This window comes from Trichoplax adhaerens, genomic scaffold (assembly GCF_000150275.1).
Source record: "Trichoplax adhaerens TRIADscaffold_6 genomic scaffold, whole genome shotgun sequence".
Classification (NCBI taxonomy): domain Eukaryota; kingdom Metazoa; phylum Placozoa; class Uniplacotomia; order Trichoplacea; family Trichoplacidae; genus Trichoplax; species Trichoplax adhaerens.
This window is the reverse complement of record NW_002060948.1, coordinates 3,783,330-3,804,252: the sequence shown is the minus strand read 5'-3', so window position 1 is coordinate 3,804,252 and position 20,923 is coordinate 3,783,330. Positions and strand designations below refer to the sequence as shown.

The 20,923-nt window shown below is 35.8% G+C and overlaps 3 protein-coding genes across 3 annotated transcripts; 2 read left to right on the top strand and 1 right to left on the bottom strand.

Moving 5' to 3' along the window:
• Positions 1-4,352: 4,352 nt before the first annotated feature.
• Positions 4,353-6,483, top strand: TRIADDRAFT_57543 (uncharacterized protein; the record flags this gene model as incomplete). Its single annotated transcript, XM_002113739.1, has 4 exons — positions 4,353-4,716; positions 4,748-4,987; positions 6,037-6,073; positions 6,309-6,483. 4 exons carry the CDS (start codon positions 4,353-4,355, stop codon positions 6,481-6,483), a joined length of 816 nt encoding a protein of 271 aa, XP_002113775.1.
• Positions 6,484-6,595: 112 nt separating this feature from the next.
• Positions 6,596-7,924, top strand: TRIADDRAFT_57542 (uncharacterized protein; the record flags this gene model as incomplete). Its single annotated transcript, XM_002113738.1, has 2 exons — positions 6,596-7,143; positions 7,495-7,924. The coding sequence occupies 2 exons, from the start codon at positions 6,596-6,598 to the stop codon at positions 7,922-7,924; spliced, it is 978 nt and encodes a 325-aa protein (XP_002113774.1).
• A 573-nt stretch (positions 7,925-8,497) lies between these two features.
• On the bottom strand, positions 8,498-19,304 carry TRIADDRAFT_57541 (uncharacterized protein; the record flags this gene model as incomplete). Its single annotated transcript, XM_002113372.1, has 27 exons — positions 8,498-8,677; positions 8,774-8,872; positions 8,946-9,038; positions 9,126-9,172; positions 9,313-9,412; positions 9,486-9,543; positions 9,628-9,881; positions 9,953-10,052; positions 10,155-10,240; positions 10,311-10,592; positions 10,716-10,785; positions 10,836-10,887; positions 10,968-11,361; positions 11,462-11,526; positions 11,610-11,711; positions 11,784-11,871; positions 11,952-11,999; positions 12,083-12,285; positions 12,409-12,460; positions 12,621-12,698; positions 12,763-12,911; positions 13,083-13,247; positions 13,541-13,575; positions 13,687-13,807; positions 14,207-14,532; positions 19,117-19,157; positions 19,296-19,304. 27 exons carry the CDS (start codon positions 19,302-19,304, stop codon positions 8,498-8,500), a joined length of 3,297 nt encoding a protein of 1,098 aa, XP_002113408.1.
• Between the last annotated feature and the right edge of the window lie 1,619 nt (positions 19,305-20,923).

The following is a 20,923-nucleotide window of genomic DNA, read 5'->3' as shown; positions in this document are numbered from 1 at the left end:
AAGAATCATAATACAGCAAATTGTTCATAAAAATGAATCGTAAAATTAAAATTCTTCGCAACATGTGCGACTGCAGATGGAGTAGCAAAATTGCACTCATACAATTAGTATAATGGTAAAGGATTAAGCGATACCTGCAACAACTTTCACCAAGCAATGCACACATTTCTCTAAGGGGTAGCATTAATTCATTTAATTCTAAATTATAAAATAATTCCGAAATTAAATTAGCCCTTAGCTTCAATAACACATACTTACATACATAAAAATCTAATAACAGATATAGCTCTTACAATGACTTACCATCCTCAAAATGTAAATCATTCATGTAAATCAAGGAAGATAGCGATAGCATACTAAGTAGCTGTAATCACGGCATCCATTTAGTATTACATATGTTGAATAAGTATCAAGGCTATTCAGTATTATTCAACAACATAGGTAGGTATATTCCAAGTTGTAAAAATAATTGTAATGAGCGATTGATTATATATCTCGCCCATAGCTAAAACGAAAGAATTCTAACAATACCTGAGTTCTTAGTATTGAGTAGCTTTGATATATGAGATCTTGATAGGCTAAAGGACTACTTTCTTTAAATGTCAATCCCGCTTTCAACTAAAAGAGTACCGAAAGATAAAATATTTTAATACTTTATTTATTCTCAATTCAAGATTAATGGTAAAGAATCTTGCCGCATGATATGGATATTCAATCATAATTCAACTTTAATTGAATACATCGTTACAAGATCAAGCAACCCTTTCAACTACAGTTTATGAGTCGTTTGCATATATCAGTACTAAAATACTAAATTATAGTACAGTAGATTTTAATATGTACATAGTATGACAATCTGTCCAATTTAGCCAAAGACAATACTATAATACTATTTATAGCTGGATTAAACCAGGACTTCAATGTGATACTAGATTTTACATTACTACATTAAAAGCTTCACATCGACATAATCGGATCTTAAAAGTTAGAATGAGTGCTTCAGCGATAAAGATATGAATTTCATACCATATCCGAAGCAAGTTTTGTCATAGGAAAGTTGTAAATTGTATAAATATTCCAGCTGATGACGTTAGAAGTGGTAACAGTTTTGGCTGGTGATAAAACTCCCCAATTCATTCCACTGGAGTAAAAATAAAGAATACATGATATTAACTGTATATTCAATCATCAGTGATACATAGATTTTAATTGAAAGAGATATCTGATATAACAGAAATTAATAGTTAATTCATGGAATATTACCTGCTGGCTTTCTTGACTGTTTTATCGATACATTTGGAAAGTAAGATGACTCTGTCAGCGTAGGTAACAATTTTAGTCAGGGAATAAAATCGGTGTACACCTAATGAGCACGTAAAGTTATCGAGTAGAGGTAATTCATAGGGATTAATCGTTTCAGTTATAGGTTGGTTAGATGTATCATTCGTTATTTGTTGTGTTATATGTGTATCTGATTTTAGGGATGGAATTCGATAACGAGTATCTGGCGATGCACTGGCATGTAGTTTAATACTGTAGACCATAACTGTATCAGTAGTAATGGCATAGAGTAAATTTTGATGGATATCAACGCTAATTATATCATTAGGATATTGATACTGCGATAATAAATTAATACCATCCGTTAAATTATAGTGATATCCAGTATTGTTGGTAGACACAAAACAAGTTATGCCACATATAATACAGCTAGATGAACTAAATAAGTTATGTAGATTGCTTTGCGTCCTCGTATCTTCCTCTTTTTTACCTGCATGAGTACATAGAAAATTCACCCTTGGTCAATCATACAGCATCAATCAAGCAGTGCTCTAAAAATGATTTGGCATTTTAATATTAGATTAAGGATTATATATTAATTCTATTGCATCCCTAATAGGGTAAATTATACATTACTTTAACACACTTGAGTTATTCTTATGTCTATTATCTCGTGATACTAGATACTCAGCTAAGCTATTTGAAATATATTACTAAGGATTATGTTGTTGTCGATTTGTACAGTATGTTATTTAATACATTAATTGTAAATCTGCTATATTAGTCATACGCGTATGTCAATCTAGTAGCAACAAATACGTAGATGCTTAACTAAGCTATTTAATTTATAGATACATTATTGCTATTTGTATCTAATCTAATGTATAAAGAATGGTATGTTATGTAGTATTGTATATAAATAAATAGATATTTAGCTAATCTATTTTAATTTTTAGATTATGATACTGCCACTTGCATGTAATATAGTACATAAAGAGTAAGATATTACGTAGTAATATTCAATCTATTGATGTAGTTACAGTATGTCTATTTTGCAATATTAAATAAATATTCAGAGAAGCTGTTTGAATTTATGAATTGTAATAAGATAATTTTTTAACCAGTCCAAGATATAAAAGAGTAATACGCTATGCGGCGCTCTTCTCTTCAGCATGTAGTTGATATTAAATGGATCTTCAGTTAAAGTATTTAAAGAAGCTACAGAAAGCTTTCGATAGGTGTACAATACTTATCATCATGTAGTATTATTACTATTTATTCTATAAGATTCAATCATTTTTTCACTGTGTATCATTGACGCTATCTACGTACAATATCATGTAATGATTATTACAATTTTCTGATAGTGCTTTTTTACTCATGATCAAGTGGTTAGTTAAGCCCTACCTGAACGATATGTTGGTAATAAGGAAATGTATCTTAATGATGTTGTATTTAATTTGGTGTCATTTTTACCATGCATTAACTTTTTATACAGTAGAATAGTTACATCGACATCATTTGAATTTTGATATGTGGGATCGATAGTAACATTGAAGATTTGATTTTTAGCATGGACTATAGGGCCAATAATGCAATTAATGCCATCGTAATGATTTCCATAACGAATTTGATTTCGTAATAAATGAGGTAAGATAACAGTTGCAACCGATGGAGATGGATCGTTGGATTGATCGGCATGATTTTTTTGGCTAACATAGCATGGATAGAATGTCTGTAAGCTATCATCACCATTACGATAGCTTGTTAAATCGAGTTGAACAAAATTAGGATCTTTTTCAATGGTTGTTGAGGATTGTTTAGCATTTTGTAGCATGAGTTGGCGTTCATGATGATTGGATAAGATTGGTAAAGAGCGCTGATGATGATGTTGCTTAGGATCGTTGTCATCATTTTTGCAATTATTGATAGATTGATCTTGTTGCTGTTGGCCATTATTGTTGGTCTGGTAGAAATGTAATTGAACAATTTGAAACTCATACTGTGTTATCAAAGCCAAATAATTTTGGCACAAGACAAGATGGATAATATTAGCGTGTTGTAATTGAATATCCATAGCATGTTGTGGTTCATAAACGACTGCATCACCACCTTGATGGACAGGATGAATCACTTGAACTAAGACAAATACCATGATTGCATGATCCATGGCGATAGCAATATTACCAGTAGTTTGACAACATGATAAATTGACTAAATGCTGATGGCGTACTAATTCAATAGCCATAACACGTTTATCATGATCAAATGGTAATCGATAATACTGATTTTGATCTAATTTGCGTACATGAAGAGATCGACTAATATCATCTGAGATCCAATTGAAATAAATCCTAGCAACATCGGGTAATTTTGATTTAGGACTATAATCATGCTCGATCGTGGCGACATAATTACCAACTTGACAATATTGTAAGATGGTAGCTACAGCTGCAGTTTTAAATGCATAAACAACGTTAATGGTAGAATGATGATGTTGTTGTTGTTGCTGCTGCTGCTGTTGTTGAAGTGGATGAGGATTTTGTAATTCGTAGACATCAATCTGGCACGATTTAATCGATACAAAAATATAATCATAACTACAAGCTACAGCAAATGGCTCAGCTGAGCCACGGATAACTTGATGATGGCTAAATTCATGATAGGATAGCACTTGATTTTTATCTATATCTGACTCCATTTTATCCATCATCTCCAAGGTTATAATTTGATCATTCTTTCTATCGTTCGGTAATACTGTAAACACCAGGTAGTTACCACTAGCTAATTCTACGTGATGATAGAATTGCTGAGGAGCATTTCCTTCTACGCAATTGACTGGCTATTTGGCTAGAAAAGCCTTCTTGGCTGGCTATTTGGTTAGAAATGCCTTCTTGGTTGGTTATTGGCTAGAAATGCCTTCTTGGCTGGCTATTTGGCTAGAAATGCCTTCTTGGTTGGCTATTTGGCTAGCTATTTGGCTAGAAATGCCTTCTTGGCTGGTTATTTGGCTAGCTATTTGACTAGAGATGCCTTCTTGGCTGGCTATTTGGCTAGCTATTTGACTAGAGATGCCTTCTTGGCTGGCTATTTGGCTAGAAATTGCCTTCTCGGCTGGCTATTTGGCTAGAAAAGCCTTCTTGGCTGGCTATTTGGCTAGAAAAACCTTCTTGGTTGGCTATTTGGCTAGAAATACCTTCTTGGCTGGCTATTTGGCTAGCTATTTGGCTAGAAATACCTTCTTAGCTGGTTATTTGGCTAGCTATTTGACTAGAGATGCCTTCTTGGCTGGCTATTTGGCTAGCTATTTGACTAGAGATGCCTTCTTGGCTGGCTATTTGGCTAGCTATTTGACTAGAGATACCTTCTTGGCTGACTATTTGGCTAGAAATGCCTTCTTAGCCGGCTATTTGGCTAGAAAAATCTTCTTGGTTGGTTATTTGGCTAGAAATGCCTTCTTGACTAGCTATTTGGCTAGAAATGCCTTCTTGGCTGGCTATTTTGGCTAGCTACTTGGCTAGAAATGCCTTCTTAGCTGGCTATTTGATTAGAGATGCCTTCTTGGCTGGCTATATGGCTAGAAATGCCTTCTTGGCTGGCTATTTGGCTAGAAAAACCTTCTTGGTTGGCTATTTGGCTGGAAATGCCTTCTTGGCTGGATGCCACTGCAGTTGCTGTAGTAACAGTAGTGGTAGTCAGTATTCGTGTACGTTTCGAGTACTATAGTGAAACATAGAATACAGTAGTCTTGGATAGAACAGCTGCCTACGATAGGCTAATTACTTATAGGTTATTGACCAGACGTGATATCGTGTTTGGTCACTACTACTGAATATAGACCAGCAATCCGCGTCGACTTTGATGGCTGCTACAAGACACTGCAGTAGTAGTTGGATCCTTAATCGCTCCAATTTTCTTTTTCGATAGCGATAATCAACTGCATTGCAGATGTCAAAACGTGAATGATCTACGTACAGATATGCTACAAAGTTTGCAAAATATGATGCATAGAACAAATGAATACGTAAGATCTATGAAGTATGTAGTTGATGTAGCTAACAGGGAATGGTGATGTTAACTGATCACCTGGACATGACCTAAACTCTCGATTACTCTGTCCAATGGAAAGCTTACTTTTTTAAGTTACCTTTGCACCACTGTCAATAAGTGATCGTTCAAGCTAGCAGTCCAATAGGGTGACCGATTTTTCCAACAAGAAATGGCCACTAGACCCGAAGTGAGTGCACACTATAGACTGTCGTGGAGGTGCTAGAATCGCTAGTAGCCCATGGTACAGTGGACACTGTAGCTAATATTATAAAATCAGAACATTTCAGATCAAAAGCATTACAACTATGGACACTATTAACTTTGCACTACGTGCAATCGATAGAAATAGTTAAAATGATAGCATTAGCGATTATGACCTACTTCTGCCGTGTTCAATGTGCAATCATGATAGCCATTAGATAGCTTGTCTTAACAGAGACATTGCACCTGTCTAGGATTCTGTATACGAGTAGAAACTTGTTAATCTGTATAAAATAGTAGCAATAGTAGTATGTTATACAAGAATAAGGACGGATGAAAATATTTTCGAGCTTGGAGCTGCAATTCTAGAGTCTCATCTATATTTTGATTAAAAAAAAATATTATGTCACCCGCAGCAATTCATTTCCACTTCTGTTGGCACTAGCCATGACATTTTTTTTGCAACCATTTCAAACCTAACATCAGTTGTTAACTTAATCCTAGGCTTAAGTGATACGGATGGCCATTACACTGCTGTATGGTATTGTACACTCAGTACTCTATCGCCCGATTGCTAGCAAAAATGATGTCACTAGTGGTGTCCCTATCATTTAGGAAATGACCATCTAAGGTGACATCACTTTCGCAAGAATACGCATTGCTACTATGGTATAACTATGGTACTGTATACTGTACTATACATCACTCCTATGCATGGTGTATTCGCTGTATTATTACGGTAACGATTAAACACAGTATGTCACTTCCTCCACCAGGCCAGGCCCAACAGTCACTTTCGCTGGTCTCCATAGAGATCCTACCGGAGAGAGTTCTCTCCAGACCTCTAACCAGATTGATAAACAGCAGCAAAGCCCGAGATCAGGAAGATCCTTTTCAAGATTTTTCTTGAGGCGATGCTTGCCGTTTCTCCTTGAGCAGTTAGAGAAATGAGAACCAAGTAAAGTAGAGTTATATTACCTTGGACGATACACGCATTATATAGTACAGTAGGCAAGCCTGAGACGCGCAAATCAATCTATTAGAATTATTCAACGTTGCTGTCATGGATTCATTGGATAGCCACGACAGTCAATCAAATCTACATCGAAACGATCAATCCAATAATCCAGTATTACATGTTCGAAATGAAGGGAATAGTAACGTTGCTGTGGAGACAGTTAGTGACGAAGATCATATTAATACAGAGGAGCAAGTTGAACATGAACGACTTGTTTCTCAACTCTTAACGATGCAAGATGGATTCGTACCTGGTGATATTTTAAAGATAAATAATACCCAATACTCACAGCATCGTTATCCCTTCAATCAGACCAATACTTCCTCTTTACTCAACGTGCATTCGACGTCTAAACAATATCCAGATAGTAGCTCAAATTATGATGATCAAGATGAATTCATGAGTGAAGATACTGTAAATTGCATCAATCAACTTCTCAACGAAATCGATCAAGGACAATGTCCTGAAGATACCAATTTAAATGACCGACTTGGAAACTATTTATTAACTTCAGCGGAATATGCTAATCAAAGTTTAGTGCAAAAACTGCTCGATCGATGTAACGATATCATACACTATACGGATAGTGATGGGTAAGACTTGCCTAATTACTAATAGACTTGTAGCATTGATTGTTTGAATATTGTAAAAGGAAACAATCAAGATAGGATTTGTTTCTATCAAAAATATTAAATCCTAATTGTATTTACAGTATTTTAAATTGAATGATTATAACTAATGAATAGAATACGAATATAAAATAGATTAACACCAAAAAAAACTACCTTCTTTATATGCTGTACAATACTTTCACCTTGATTTATGTCAATTACAGTGGGTAAAGAGTCCATGAAAACTTAAGAATAGCAAAACTAAAATTCGTACTAACTTCATAGTTGACCTAATAAACTAACAACGAACTTTAATTTTATTTTCATTGCTAGTTACACAGCGTTACATCGAGCTGCAGGAAATCATAGCGGTATCAAAATAGTTGAGATGTTAATTAAACGCGGTGCAAATATCTCAGCTGAGACCAATGATGGCTGGCAACCATTGCATTGCGCTTGTCACTGGTTTCATACTGATATCGCTTCACTGCTATTACAAGCTGGCGCTGATATCAACGCAAAGACTGGAAGTGGTCAAACTCCGTTGCATCTTGCATCAAGAGGGCAAGGTGAAGCGCGTTCTACTATCGAAATGTTATTATTAAATAAAGTGAGCTTATGTGATAGTCGAGCAATCAATAGCTGCCAAGAATCAGCAGAAGCAATTGCTTTAAGGTCTGGTCCAAATGCAGCCTTATTTGAGTTGATAGATGATAGTATCAAAGTATCATTTAAACAATTTCGATTGTCAAAGACATCATAGTCATTATCCTCATAGACATTAGGTGAAAACCCCAATTTACAATATGGCTGTGTTTAAGACTGCTAAATTGGTGATCGGCACAGCTTACATTTACTTTAAAGACTAACGTATAATCTATCACCAGCTCACTTATACTGTATATTAAATATACAAGAAATAACTGCTTTTGTTGATGGACTTACTCTAGCCTATTAAATAGCAATCTGAAATGAGTATTGCCAAATATCGATAATCATCCAACAGCATGAAATGTAAATCAACTAATATGTTTATTGAATAGTTTAACTTGTAGAAATGATGTTGTCTTATGTAAATTTGTTTACAGATCCTGTATATATATATTTATTATATATACAACATTTTATTGCTCTTGCGGCTGATACTAGCTGTAAAGTTTTATCTTGTTAAGAAGTGCCGTTCGCTCGTATTAGATAGATCAGAATTCAATTCATACGTTATCATTAATATGATACGATAAGGCTTAATTATTGATGGATAAGAATTATGAATTGAATGAAAATGTAGTAAGCTATCTGTAAAATATTTAATGATGATAGCATGATAATTGCAATATTAATATTCCACATCACGCAATGACTGGATGGCACCTTGATTAATTCGATCTCCTGAACTGCCGCTAAAACCTAATATACTTGGATCAACTTTTTGCATCCTTTTCTTTTTTTTCTTATTCGAATTATTGGCATTACTAGAGTTGTTACTTTTAGATGTTGGCGATGGTGATTCGTTTGCCTGATTGTCCAAGGAAAGAGATTTGTTAATCAAATTTTATAAAATTGCTATCTGACTGATCAGTCATACAAATAAATACGCTTTCTCTTAATTAACCTCGACTTGTGATTCCTCGCGAGTTTCACTCCTTACTGATGGCTCCATATCTGTAGTTGTTTCTTTCATGTTACCAGGTGAGGCTTTTGGAAATTGCTGCTTTTAATATGAAAAGCATACTTAGTGTGTTAAAAAAATATCGATCAAAAAATACAACATGAATAATTCTAACCGATTCACATTCCCGTCTTTTCCTAACATAGTCATTGAAAAAATTCTTTACTTCTTCTGTACTTCCCAAATACATCTTAAGATAATCGCGAACCTTCCGATAAAGTGGTATTAGTTAGATGATACAAGATACGATAAAATACTAATACATCGTTACTATTAAGTATCGCAACGTAAATACCTCGGCAGGAGATCCTAAAGATGAAATGAATCTAGCGAATGTCGGGACTATGTGAAAAAAAAATATTATAGGAATGAATCCGTAACTTTGAAAGTTCATTATACTACTGGCCGGTAGCTTGTTTCAGTAACATAATAAAGTAGTAACAAATTATTCGATAACGGTTATAATATGATAATACACATACTATCAATAGTTGTTTCAATTCCAGCTAAACGTCTTTCACACCATTGAATCAATGCATTTTCTGGATTATAAGCTGTATTAGAGACTCGAGTAACATCACCCTGACATTAAAGCAGAAACGTTACATTTCACATTTACAAATATTCAATGAAATAAGTTGCAAGATGTCATTACCCTCTCTTGAGAAGTTTTTACACCTTGTTTGTTGGTTGAAAGTTCTGGAAATGCAGATCTAGAACAGAAAAATATTTTGATGTATTTAAACATTTTCAAATTATTTCAACATGAAGCACATTTACAGTAATTAAAAACTAACTTGTTAGAAATATCAGGGTGAAAAAATGATTGAAGAGAGGGATTTGGACGATTAACTAATGTCGTTTCATCCAAAGGATTGCGTGTTTTTACGGTTTCGTTAGTTAATCCTCTTGACGAAATAACCTGACCAAGTAAGCCCGAGTTTATTGGACCACTGTTGCCTGATGTAGGTTGAACTTTAACATTCTGATGGACCATTGGTGATGATCCCCAGCCAGACGTCCGGGTCACGTTAGAGGAAACAGATGTCTGCTGATACGCAAATAGATAGCAATGAGTTTAGTAAGATAAATCAACAATCATATAAAATACTACTTTATTACCATTTGTTGTTGTCGTAATTTTTCTTCATTTCGCGACGATTGCTCCTTTTGGATATCAACCAAAGATATCGGACTATTCGACATTCCATCACTACTGCTGCTAGTATATTTGATATAATTATAATCCAGCAAAAAAATATATAATAAAGCATTGATAATTTTGTTATTATGAAAAAGTAAAGAATGGGTACACACTACTTACCGAGAATTAGAAACCCAATTTCCAACAAAACTTCTATTTTGATCAGTTTGCTGTTGCTGTAGATGCACTTGCTGCTGGCGTAGTCGCTGTTAAATACGAATATTCCAATTATAAGATTTCATAAAGTCTAGTGAAACCTGTAATTCAATTATGTACCTGTTCTTCAGCTATTCGCCTAGCTTCTTCGGCTTGTATTTGCGCTAAGGAAACTGGAGAAGTGGCAGAAGTCATTTTCCATTGTTCATGACTAATGTTCATATTAATTGAAGCTTGTCTCGCAGAGCTTGCTGCAGATTGAAGCTGTTGATGTTGTTTCGCTAGTGACTGACTCTCCTCAAGAATTGCCATATTTGGCTGAGTTTGCTTTTCTCTGCGTCCTTCTGCATTCTTTACCCACTCCTCTTCTAGTTGAGACTGTGATATAGATACTGGTTGATCCTGTAGTATTATAAACGGCTGTCAATTTCTGCTAACAATATACTGTACAGCGTATTGTTATTACGGATAAAACGAACAGATTTCCTTAGATCTGTATGCAACAGTAATGGTTGTGTCTAATACCTGATTATCCGGTACTTTATGTTCACTTTGGTTACTATGCATAATAATGATATTTTTACAAATATTCGTACTAAAAATCAATAATCAAAATATGTGATTGACCAAGATACATTACGGTACCTTTCAGATCCGTTCCAAGCATCAGCTGGTTTAACTTGAGTCATATTCCATGCTATTATTAAAAGCAATTTTAATTAGATACTGGTCTAAATTACACAATACAATAGCGTGTAACGTCACTTCGTTCAATACCCGATTTCGGTTTTTGTTGATTTGTATTACTTTCGTGAGATTCCATTCGATTATCAGATTCAGATTCAACAGTTGTAGGGTTCTGTGAATTTTGTTGTAAAGCCATATTTAATGCCTCTGGAGACATTTGCTGTTGTTGGAGATGCATCTGTTGCATATATAACATCATTTGATGTTGATACATATGCTGTTGTTGTTGCTGCTGCATCAACTTCTGGGCCATTAATTGTCTTTGTAAAAATAGTCGCTGTTCCTTTGCAGCAGCCATAGCAGCCATTTGTTGTTGTTGTTGATGTTGTGATTGTTGATGTTGAGATTGTTGATGTTGGTGCTGGGACTGTTGATGTTGTGGTTGTTGATACTGCTGATGTTGTATAACTTGTTCTTGACTGATCTATAGATTGACGCATATTTAAGCAATTTATGGAAAGCAAGAATATCCTATATATCAAATATAAAAGGTTGTGGTATCAAATTGAATAAATTTAAGATACCTTGAATGGAGGAGGCGCAGGACCAGGTTGGAAAGGAATCCTCTTCCAAATTCTAATAACCTTCCCTGTAAGTATTATAGATTACTTTTAGAGAATAAAAGTTAACATAAGAAACTAATTGCTAACTCGATTACAGATGAGAACCAACCTAAAGGCAATAAATAGTCATCACATGCTCTTTTGACTGGCAAATTAGGAGCGAAGAATCCCGCTTTTAACCACTCTAGCATTTCATTATTTCCAAATGGGCCTAATGGATAAGGTTGATTACGTCAAACCACCAACTAAGCATTTACCTCATTCAATTTACAATAAAATCTACCTTGTAATTTGCCCTGAGGATCCTGATAAAGCCATTTTTCATCTTCACTTACTAAGTTACCATCTTTCCCCATATTATCTATCCTCATCTACACAATTTAGAATGTAACGTTACGAACTCCGTATCAAAAATTTTAAAAAATCTATTATGTCACAATTGCAAACTGACCGACATATCATTCCTGCTTGCATTATTATCTACAACTTGTTGTTGATGCTATAGGTAATAAATATGAATTATAAAGGTGGAGATTCATGGGCTAACGTTCGAGAATATCAACTTGAAAAAATTTCACGAACATTATCTGTCGTTTTCGCACTACATGATTCTGTATCTAGTTGTTCGATAACATTACGTAAAGATTCCGGCAGCTGATCGTCACTTATTGCTAAGCGAAGAGATTCAGGTAGATGTTCTTCTAAATCTTTGTTATCATCTATTGTTGCACTAACATTATCTTTTACGGTCGATCTTAAATCGTCACGAACAGGAGCAACGTATTCTAACAACCATAACCATCCGAAAATATATTAAATTTTTAATATTGGTTCAAACTATCATTTTTAAACGATACATTACATTTAGTTTATTATCATATCTATTTTTATTATATCTTGCTAAATACCTAATCCATCTACTACTCCTTGTTGCCTATCAGATTCTTTGATATCATTTGTCTGCATTATAAAATACAAAGAAAAGTACACAGTTAGAGCGATAAATGGAACATACAATGTATTCATGGTAGAACTAATGGTACATGATTGATATCAACGACGGACTTCAATATTCTTAGATGAAATAAACTACACACGGTCTAAAATTTTTAGCTTTTACCGTTGAATTTTCTTCCGCTTCAACTTGTATACCACTCTTATTATCACTCTCGAATGTTTCTATTTCACCACTTTCCATCTGAAGATAGAGTTTTAAGCCTTAGTAAGAAGAAATTAAATCCTATCTATAATTTCTTCGATACCTTTTGAGAGCAAAATGCCCCAGAACCATCGAAAGTTCCAATAATGTCGTCAACGCCATCCTGGCTCCATTCCGGTAAATCATACGAATCATCATTACTGTAGTGATTTTTTTGTTGGTAATTTGTCCTACTATTCCATGTTCTTGATTCTAAAAACGTCTACTGTTAAGTACTTTTGGTTTTTGTTTAGATATGCACACTTGATGTTAACAATTATTATCTTAATCTTAATTAATACAATACTGGTTGCACGTACAATTAATTTCAGCGGAAATTTTTGTCAGAAAAATTATCAATCAAAATTTGTAATAACTAAATACCTGAACTACTACTTCTCCAGTTGCCACTACCAGTTAGTACACGTGGAGACTTATTTGGATTATTGCCTCGACCAGCAAATTTCCATCCATTGTCATCTTCTGAAGTTAAGCTTTCAGATCTCCAGCTATTTTTTACTGGCCGATTATTTTCTTGTTTATTTTGACCTAAAGATTACAATAAAAATTATTATGTATCTAATATCAATAGTACTGTATGAATGTGACAATGCACTAAAATGATTCCAAGCATAACACACTCACTACATCACTAATTTATTACAAATTTCTATTGCTTACAATAGAAAAGACTTACCATCTCGTGGACTTGTGACATATGGAATAAAGGCGGGCAATAATAATATAAAAAGTCAATTGTTACAGTGATTTGATCAATTTATTTATAGCTGTTGATATCGAAAGTATAGGGCTATGACTAAAACAATCAACAATAGCCTTACAAGATTTCACGAATAAAAATATCTGATGATCTGATCTATCAAATTATACATGTATATAATACTTATGTAAAATCATGTACTAAATTAATTTATATTAACTACAACTACGTATAATATTTAATCATAATGCCAATAAAATCTCTTACCTTTCAATATCCCAGGATGATTTGCCTTCACCACTACGACTTCGTGTAAAAGTAGGATGTCCGCTGGTGTTACCGTCATCGCTACCAGTGCGTATATAATAAGCATCACCACGACCTCGACCTGAAACAAAAACAAAACCGGAAAAGGAAGATTTTACTATAGCTTAATAACATCAAGTAAAATACTAACGTGTTCTAATACTGTATGGATAAGAACTTTACTAAAATTAAAAATCTATTCAAAAATGTCGAAATTTATTAACCAATCTATGTATGGTACGGTACATATACTGTATAAGTGTATAATATATATACAGTACGTATACAACGGTATTGATCTAAAAATTGAGAATTAAGTGATAACAAAACAGTATCGAGAGCAGATATGTGCATACTACATCTTTAGTAGATTATTGGTTTAAAAAATTGTAGATATTACGCAATTTGAAGCATATAAAGTAGCCTATTACTATAGCAGTCATTGAATTTCATGTCTTGCGATAAAAGTAATGAAAGTTACCTCTTCCTCTGACACTACCGCGCCCACGAGGATGGCTACCGCCACGACCAGTCATTCTGAGTGCTACGGCACTATTAACGCTTGCAGCATTACGCTGCTCTTCTTCAGATAGAGGTATCATAGTCATGGGCAATAGCGGTTCTGGATGTAATAGTACCGGGCATTTCTCTAATACTCGCGGGATGTCTTTTACCTTCTTATAATATTGTATTAATTCTTCTTTATTATAAACTATTTTACCACTCTCTTGTTCTACAAAAATCGGTGAGCGAGGTGGTGAAGTTATATTTAGCCCGCCGCCACCTGTTAAAGGTAAATTTCGTAGCCTAAGAAATGCAAGGAAAACAATTAAACTAGAGCATATAAAATTGATATGGAAAACAACGTAACGTTAGATGTACAGCGTTATCCATTTATTATAAACAATCTTAGGATAAAGGTTAACCAATCTGATATAATTTGTAAGATATAATTCTCTAGCGATTTTAATCATTATTACAAGTAGAAGAGAAAAAAAGGCGAAGCAAACGATCCTATACTCTATCGTATTCGTATAATTATAAGTTTTATACGCCATGAATAAATATGCTACCTAAGAATTTTTTACATGACAATATTATCGTTGTCTGCTCAGATATTAAATCCAAATAAGACTACATGGAGGTACTACAATTTACATGAAACGTTCTAGAGAAATCTACATGTCCTCAATAATTAACTACGACAATATTGATAGTAATATCTGGTCCTAATCTTGAGTTTCAAATTAACTAATGCGTATTCCTTCTCGATAAAATGATAGCCTTAACAGTAAGCTAACATTCAATCCTGCAAGATGGTATTATAGCTATATCTATTCGATCTTGTATTGTGTGTCATCGATACTATTCTAAGTAATTAAACATGTGTCAAGCTAACATGATGACATTGGCACGATTTACATAAGTTACCTAAAAGACAAATTTAATAATAGTAATTTTATTATGTGTGGATATCTCTTGATTATTGCCTACTGTATGCAATAAGGACGAATTTTACGTTCATAGGGCGTTGGTTTCAGTTTCACTTAATCAAGTAATGGAATGAAAGGACAGGATAATCAATTTTATGATGCCATGATCGCGAGCGAATCATAATACAAGTATTCGGCCTAACGTGATAAAAAATAAATTGCACCATTTCTGTATATCCTAGTCTACACTGTACTAGTATACATTATATTGGTATATCGTATATAGTAGGAAGGGTATGAAGAGATATCTACGTAAGTGCAATAATATCGCTGTCAACACAGTCGTGATAATTGTACGTTAAGTGTAAATTGATTTTAAATTAGTATCTTTTTTTAGCCTAGTGATGATGTTCAGAAATCATATCAATTCTTTGAACTTTGCGATACTAATACGTATCCATACAGCGCAAGGAGCAAAGCTACAAATTTACAGATATACACTATAGAAATATACCAGTGTAAAAAATAAGAATAGCGAGAGCTGTCGAAACCTTCCACTAGTTCTAAATTGCCCAGAAGGTCACTGCTACGCTCTCTATTACACCGTTCAATAAATACAACAAGATAACTATTGTACAGTATTCTTTTTTGTTTCAATGACGTATTAGCACAGAATCGTAGTTAAGAAGACGAAAGACGACTATGTAAAGTCCAGCTATATGCACTAGCAGCATATACTTTACACACAATCATGAAATATTATCTTCTACGTCAATATGTATCATCAAGGACCACTAGGAGGAATAGTCCTTGGTATGATTGATTAAATCCTGTACAGTACTGCTCTATCATTCCTAAACTTGTTGAAGTTTGTGTAGTACTGTAGTATGCATATACATCTTAATTTGGTCCATTCTGTTGTATCTAGACGTATCATAACATGAATTTCAAAAAAAACTTTCTATTAGGTAGTAAGATACAATGCGATAGATTATTTAGCCTTTAGTAATCTTAGTATCGGCAGAAAAATAGATTATTCATTTCTCATTGGATAGAAAAGCCTAAGCCATGATTGTAGCCAGTATTGACTTAACGTCCAAAGTCTTTTCTCTGTATTCTAAACAACACTGAAGTAGTATTTTAGACTTTCACTTTTTCTATCAGGATTATAGACGATGTAGTAAAATGTCAACTCATGAATAAGACTGTATCGTAGAATGGCCAAAATTAGGAGAAAAGTAGTTTTGAAAGAGAGCTACAAAGGAAGAAATTGATATCACACTGTCTTTCATCATGCAGGACTTTTTACCCATTCGCTCTATTCCTCTATCTTAACCTTTTAACTTTTGCAATTTTTTCTTTGTAAGACAAAAATGATTAAGACTGAATGGAAGGTAAAATTGTTCATTAATTGTTACCGGTGAGGAAAAAATGGATGTAAAATTCTTGTACAAAAATGACAATGTCGATTAAGATGAAGCCTAAAGTACACTTAAGATCTATATTGCGTAAAGATAAATGGATTAACAACGCCCAAGACATTGACAATGGCATGCTACAGTAGTGTGAGTAATTGCATGTACAACTGAACATTTTTATCCATGATATCCAATGGAAAGCCAACTTCAAAGAGTCATGACATGTTCATACATAGCCCTGGCCTACCCCGGTCAAAATTGATTTTGACTACGTTTCTTCATTAGTCTAAAATTGCATCAGCGCGTATTGTATATGTTGTCGATAAATATATACAAGCTGTATCGAGTACTGTAGAATATCCGTTCACGTTGATTTAAAAGGGATCGATTTTGAAGCGTAAGAGAATAGTGAAATTGATTTAGGACTATCCAAAGAAGATTGCCAGTAGAATCCGTTTTCATTGGTTTGTAGTTTACGATTGGACCAGGACAGTACTGTCACTATGCGATATCCTGGCCAAGTTGCAAAATTGTAATACAGTAACATTTTGATAGGAATTGGCGACATTGTAAATAAAACTTCCACTGTACAAGTCTGAGACCCCCAAAATGTTCTAAAATGAACTCCTTTCCATTGTTATCTCTGTAGTAGCAAAGATTTATTGGACTCATTGGAGAAGGATTGTAGAGTTTGATCTTTTGCAGTACGTCTACTATACACATTACATAGCGGTTCAACGTGGAGGACAGTATTGCTGTAAGTTTATGACTGTTGACTCTCCATTGCTTACGCTTGGCTTTACAACATCGCATCGCTTTGCTTATCATAAACTAATTTGATTGACCACTGTTTTCAAAACTAGTACTAAGTGGGGATAAGTGCCAAGAGAAGAATTGTTAAGTTGAACCAGTGTCGTTTATACTAAAATCTGATCCATTGACCTTAACGTCGCCGTTTTACAAGGATATCTACTTTATACTCCATGTTAGGAATGGCCGATTTCACTCATCCCAACGGCTTGACTAACAACCATCCATTTGCAACGTTCAATTTGGACAACAACAACAATGTCCTACGCTAGCTGAAACGAAGACGCAATGGAAGATCCAAGTTTTACAGTGGAGTTGAAATTGCATGATGACTACAGTAGAAGGAGAGGTAAAGTGGATCGCAAGGGATTGATATACGATCCATTTTGAATAATAGCCAAAGGGGGAAAAAAAAAAGACTAACACTCGATCAGTCTACAACCTCTAGGGCATTTGTCAACGTATGCGTCGTATAGGAATGCACTGCAGTCAACGGACATCTCTCCCTTGATGAAGTACATTATCGAGGATGGTATAGCACAACGGTAACTTTAAATCATCAGTATTGAACTTGATTGAATGCTGAATGAAGTGATTTCAAGGGGAAAAGATTGAAAAATGAGCATTGCAAGGCGCATTTTAGCTCTAGCATGATGACAACATGATACAGTGTGCGAATAATGTCTGGTACTTGGAGATCGCGTCTAGGGCTACACTAGGCTGTAATCAGGGTATGGAGACTATGTTACAAGGGTAGAGAGTATGGACGTGGACAGGAAAAAGTTCATCAGTCTAGTCTATTCTACACCTGGACAGTATCAGTACCAAAACGCTATCCTTCAAGTCAGCTTGTTAACAGCAAGTCTTGTCTATAGTACTGTAAACAACGTAGGATCGAGTGTAAACTAAAAGGAGCAACGATGGAAATCAGGAAACTGTTTAATCGTGTGGCGATCACCTTGAATAGGCTTGGATCGCTACGATTGTACAAAGTTTGGCTTTTAATTTTTATATTCCTAGCAAAATGGAATGGAACGAGTTAGCAAGGAAGGTTGAGTCGAATCCTACTTTATTACGGACTGCTGTTATGCATAGTGCGCCAAATATCTTACGACTGTAAGGTTGCTTTAAATGCTAGTCACTGGAGTACGATGTAAGTATACACTAGTTGTAGAACAACATGCCATGTTCTCGTACTGTATTGACATGGTTCATGGAGTCATTTCGCTCGATTTATGGAAGCCGTACGGTAGTAGACCAGTGTTATTGGACAACACATCTAGTCCATGCGTCTATTCATCTCGAAAGCAAGTTTGTTGATGAAGCAGTATCGGTTCCATGATGTCAATACTAAAATTGAAAGCTGATGGTCTTCAATCGGGGGGGGTACCAAAGTGAGTTAATGAAATACTTTGCTGAGGATCCAGTTATGATCAGCATGGAAAAGTCGTCCAATGATGGACACATGATGAACGGTACCGTGGTTGCTTACATTGTAGCGCTCTGTTCTCAAGTCAATACTACAGTGTAGTGGCGACCTTTGACAACAAATCAGGATGCTTGCTTGGCGATGCAATGTTGTGCGGATGATTATTGGATGATTTCCTATTATGGTAGTATGTTGTGCTCGACTGTTAACAGTAGATAGGATTGGCGTTGAACTAGGCATGGGATTTTGACAATTTTGTGCTTGCTCATTGACCTACGCTACGCAATCAATACAGACTTACCATTCCGGGCCGAAAGTCATCGAAGTCTCAGATACATTTGCCTACAACAAGCACGATACAACAACAACAATAAAATCAGGCAATTTTTTTTTTTTCATACATTAAAATTAGACTAGAATGGAGGTCATCGCCTTGCGATCATATTGGATGCAATCCCTAACAGATGAATCCAAATTTACCTGCGACATGTTCATTATTCACTTTTGTCTCATCTGCTAGTTTTTGTACAGTAGAAATAAGCAACAGCAATCATAAACGGCAAAGTAAGCAACACTCCTCGTTGAAACAGTCAATTCGACTACAGTATATTGTACTGTATACAGCCTTGAGCGCACTGTACTGTAGTGGAATCTGTGTCCCGTCCAGTCAGTGTTGGTCTGTGCTCTGGTTTGGACGCACCAACAGGAACAATCGAGGACTAGATTGGACCTGAGTAGTCCACTCCAGTCAGTCTTGGTCTGTCCGTCTGTGCTTTGGCTTGACAGTCAGTGTTGATCTATCCGTCTGTGCTCTGGTTTGGACGCACCAACAGTAACACTCGAGGACTAGACCGGAGTAGGTCCACTCCAGTCAGTATGGGTCTGTCCGTCTGTGCTCTGATTTGGACGCACCAACCAGTAACAGTCGAGGACTAGACCTGAGTAGGTCCACTCCAGTCAGTCTTGGTCTGTCCGTCTGTGCTCTGATTTACACGCACCAACACTCCAACAGTAACAGTCGAGGACTAGACTCGACCTGAGTAGTCCACTCCAGTCGGTGTTGGTCTGTGCTCTGATTTGGACGCACACCAACAGTAACAGTCGAGGACTAGATTGGATCTGAGAACTCGATTAATACTGACTGATTCGACCTGAGTACTGTACTAGAGGAAAACCGACAGTACGGTACTGTACGTTTCTCGATCTCCTTTCTTTTACAGTACAGTACTGTACTGTAAACAATACTGTACTGTACAGTAATTGACCGTCTGTACAGTACTGTAGTTCGAGGTCTTCATGCTTTGGTCCGGACCCTGGTCTGAACTGTACTGTACTGTACTGTACAGTGTACAGTGTACAGTCTGTCAAGACTTTTTTTAGCGATCTTCTCTTTTATAGGACTGTACGGTACTGTACTGTACTGTAACAATTGCACTTCAGCAGTCCGCTTTCACGAGCTGTAACGGACTGAACCATGACTCAACTCCAACATGGCTTTGCTGTGGGCCCAGTAAACCTGTCATGCACATCCAACTCGATTGAGTCAAACAGTCAACAAAAGCACGCTGGTGACTACTTACTTTACAGTACCCTACAGTATTTTCCACACTATTTTTACTCTTCACTGAAAGCATTTGTGCCCTAGTGTGCGGTGGTAAGACCCTTACAGCGATGTGCACACTCAGTAGCAGCATTGAATAATTTCATCAATCAGGTGCACACTGCACAGTACAGTACACTGTAAAACAAGGCTCGTCATTGACGCGCAGTGCTGTACCGTCCGCCCGTCCGTCGGATATGGGCGTGGTAAGACCCTTGCAACGATGTGCACACTCAGTAGCAGCATGGAATAATTTCATCAATCAGGTGTACTGTACACCGTAAAACAAGGCTCGTCATTGACGCACAGTGCTGTACCATATCCGTCCGTCCGATGAATACGGGCGTGGACGTTGTACTGTACTCTGCATGCCGGTGAAAGTGTGCCTGACCTCGGTGACAAGTCGTGGATCCGTCGTGGTCACCATGATAACCGCGGATACTGTCCTGAGTGTACCACTAGACAGTACTGTGCAGTGTGCAGCAGGCTTTGTGTCAAAACGTTCCAC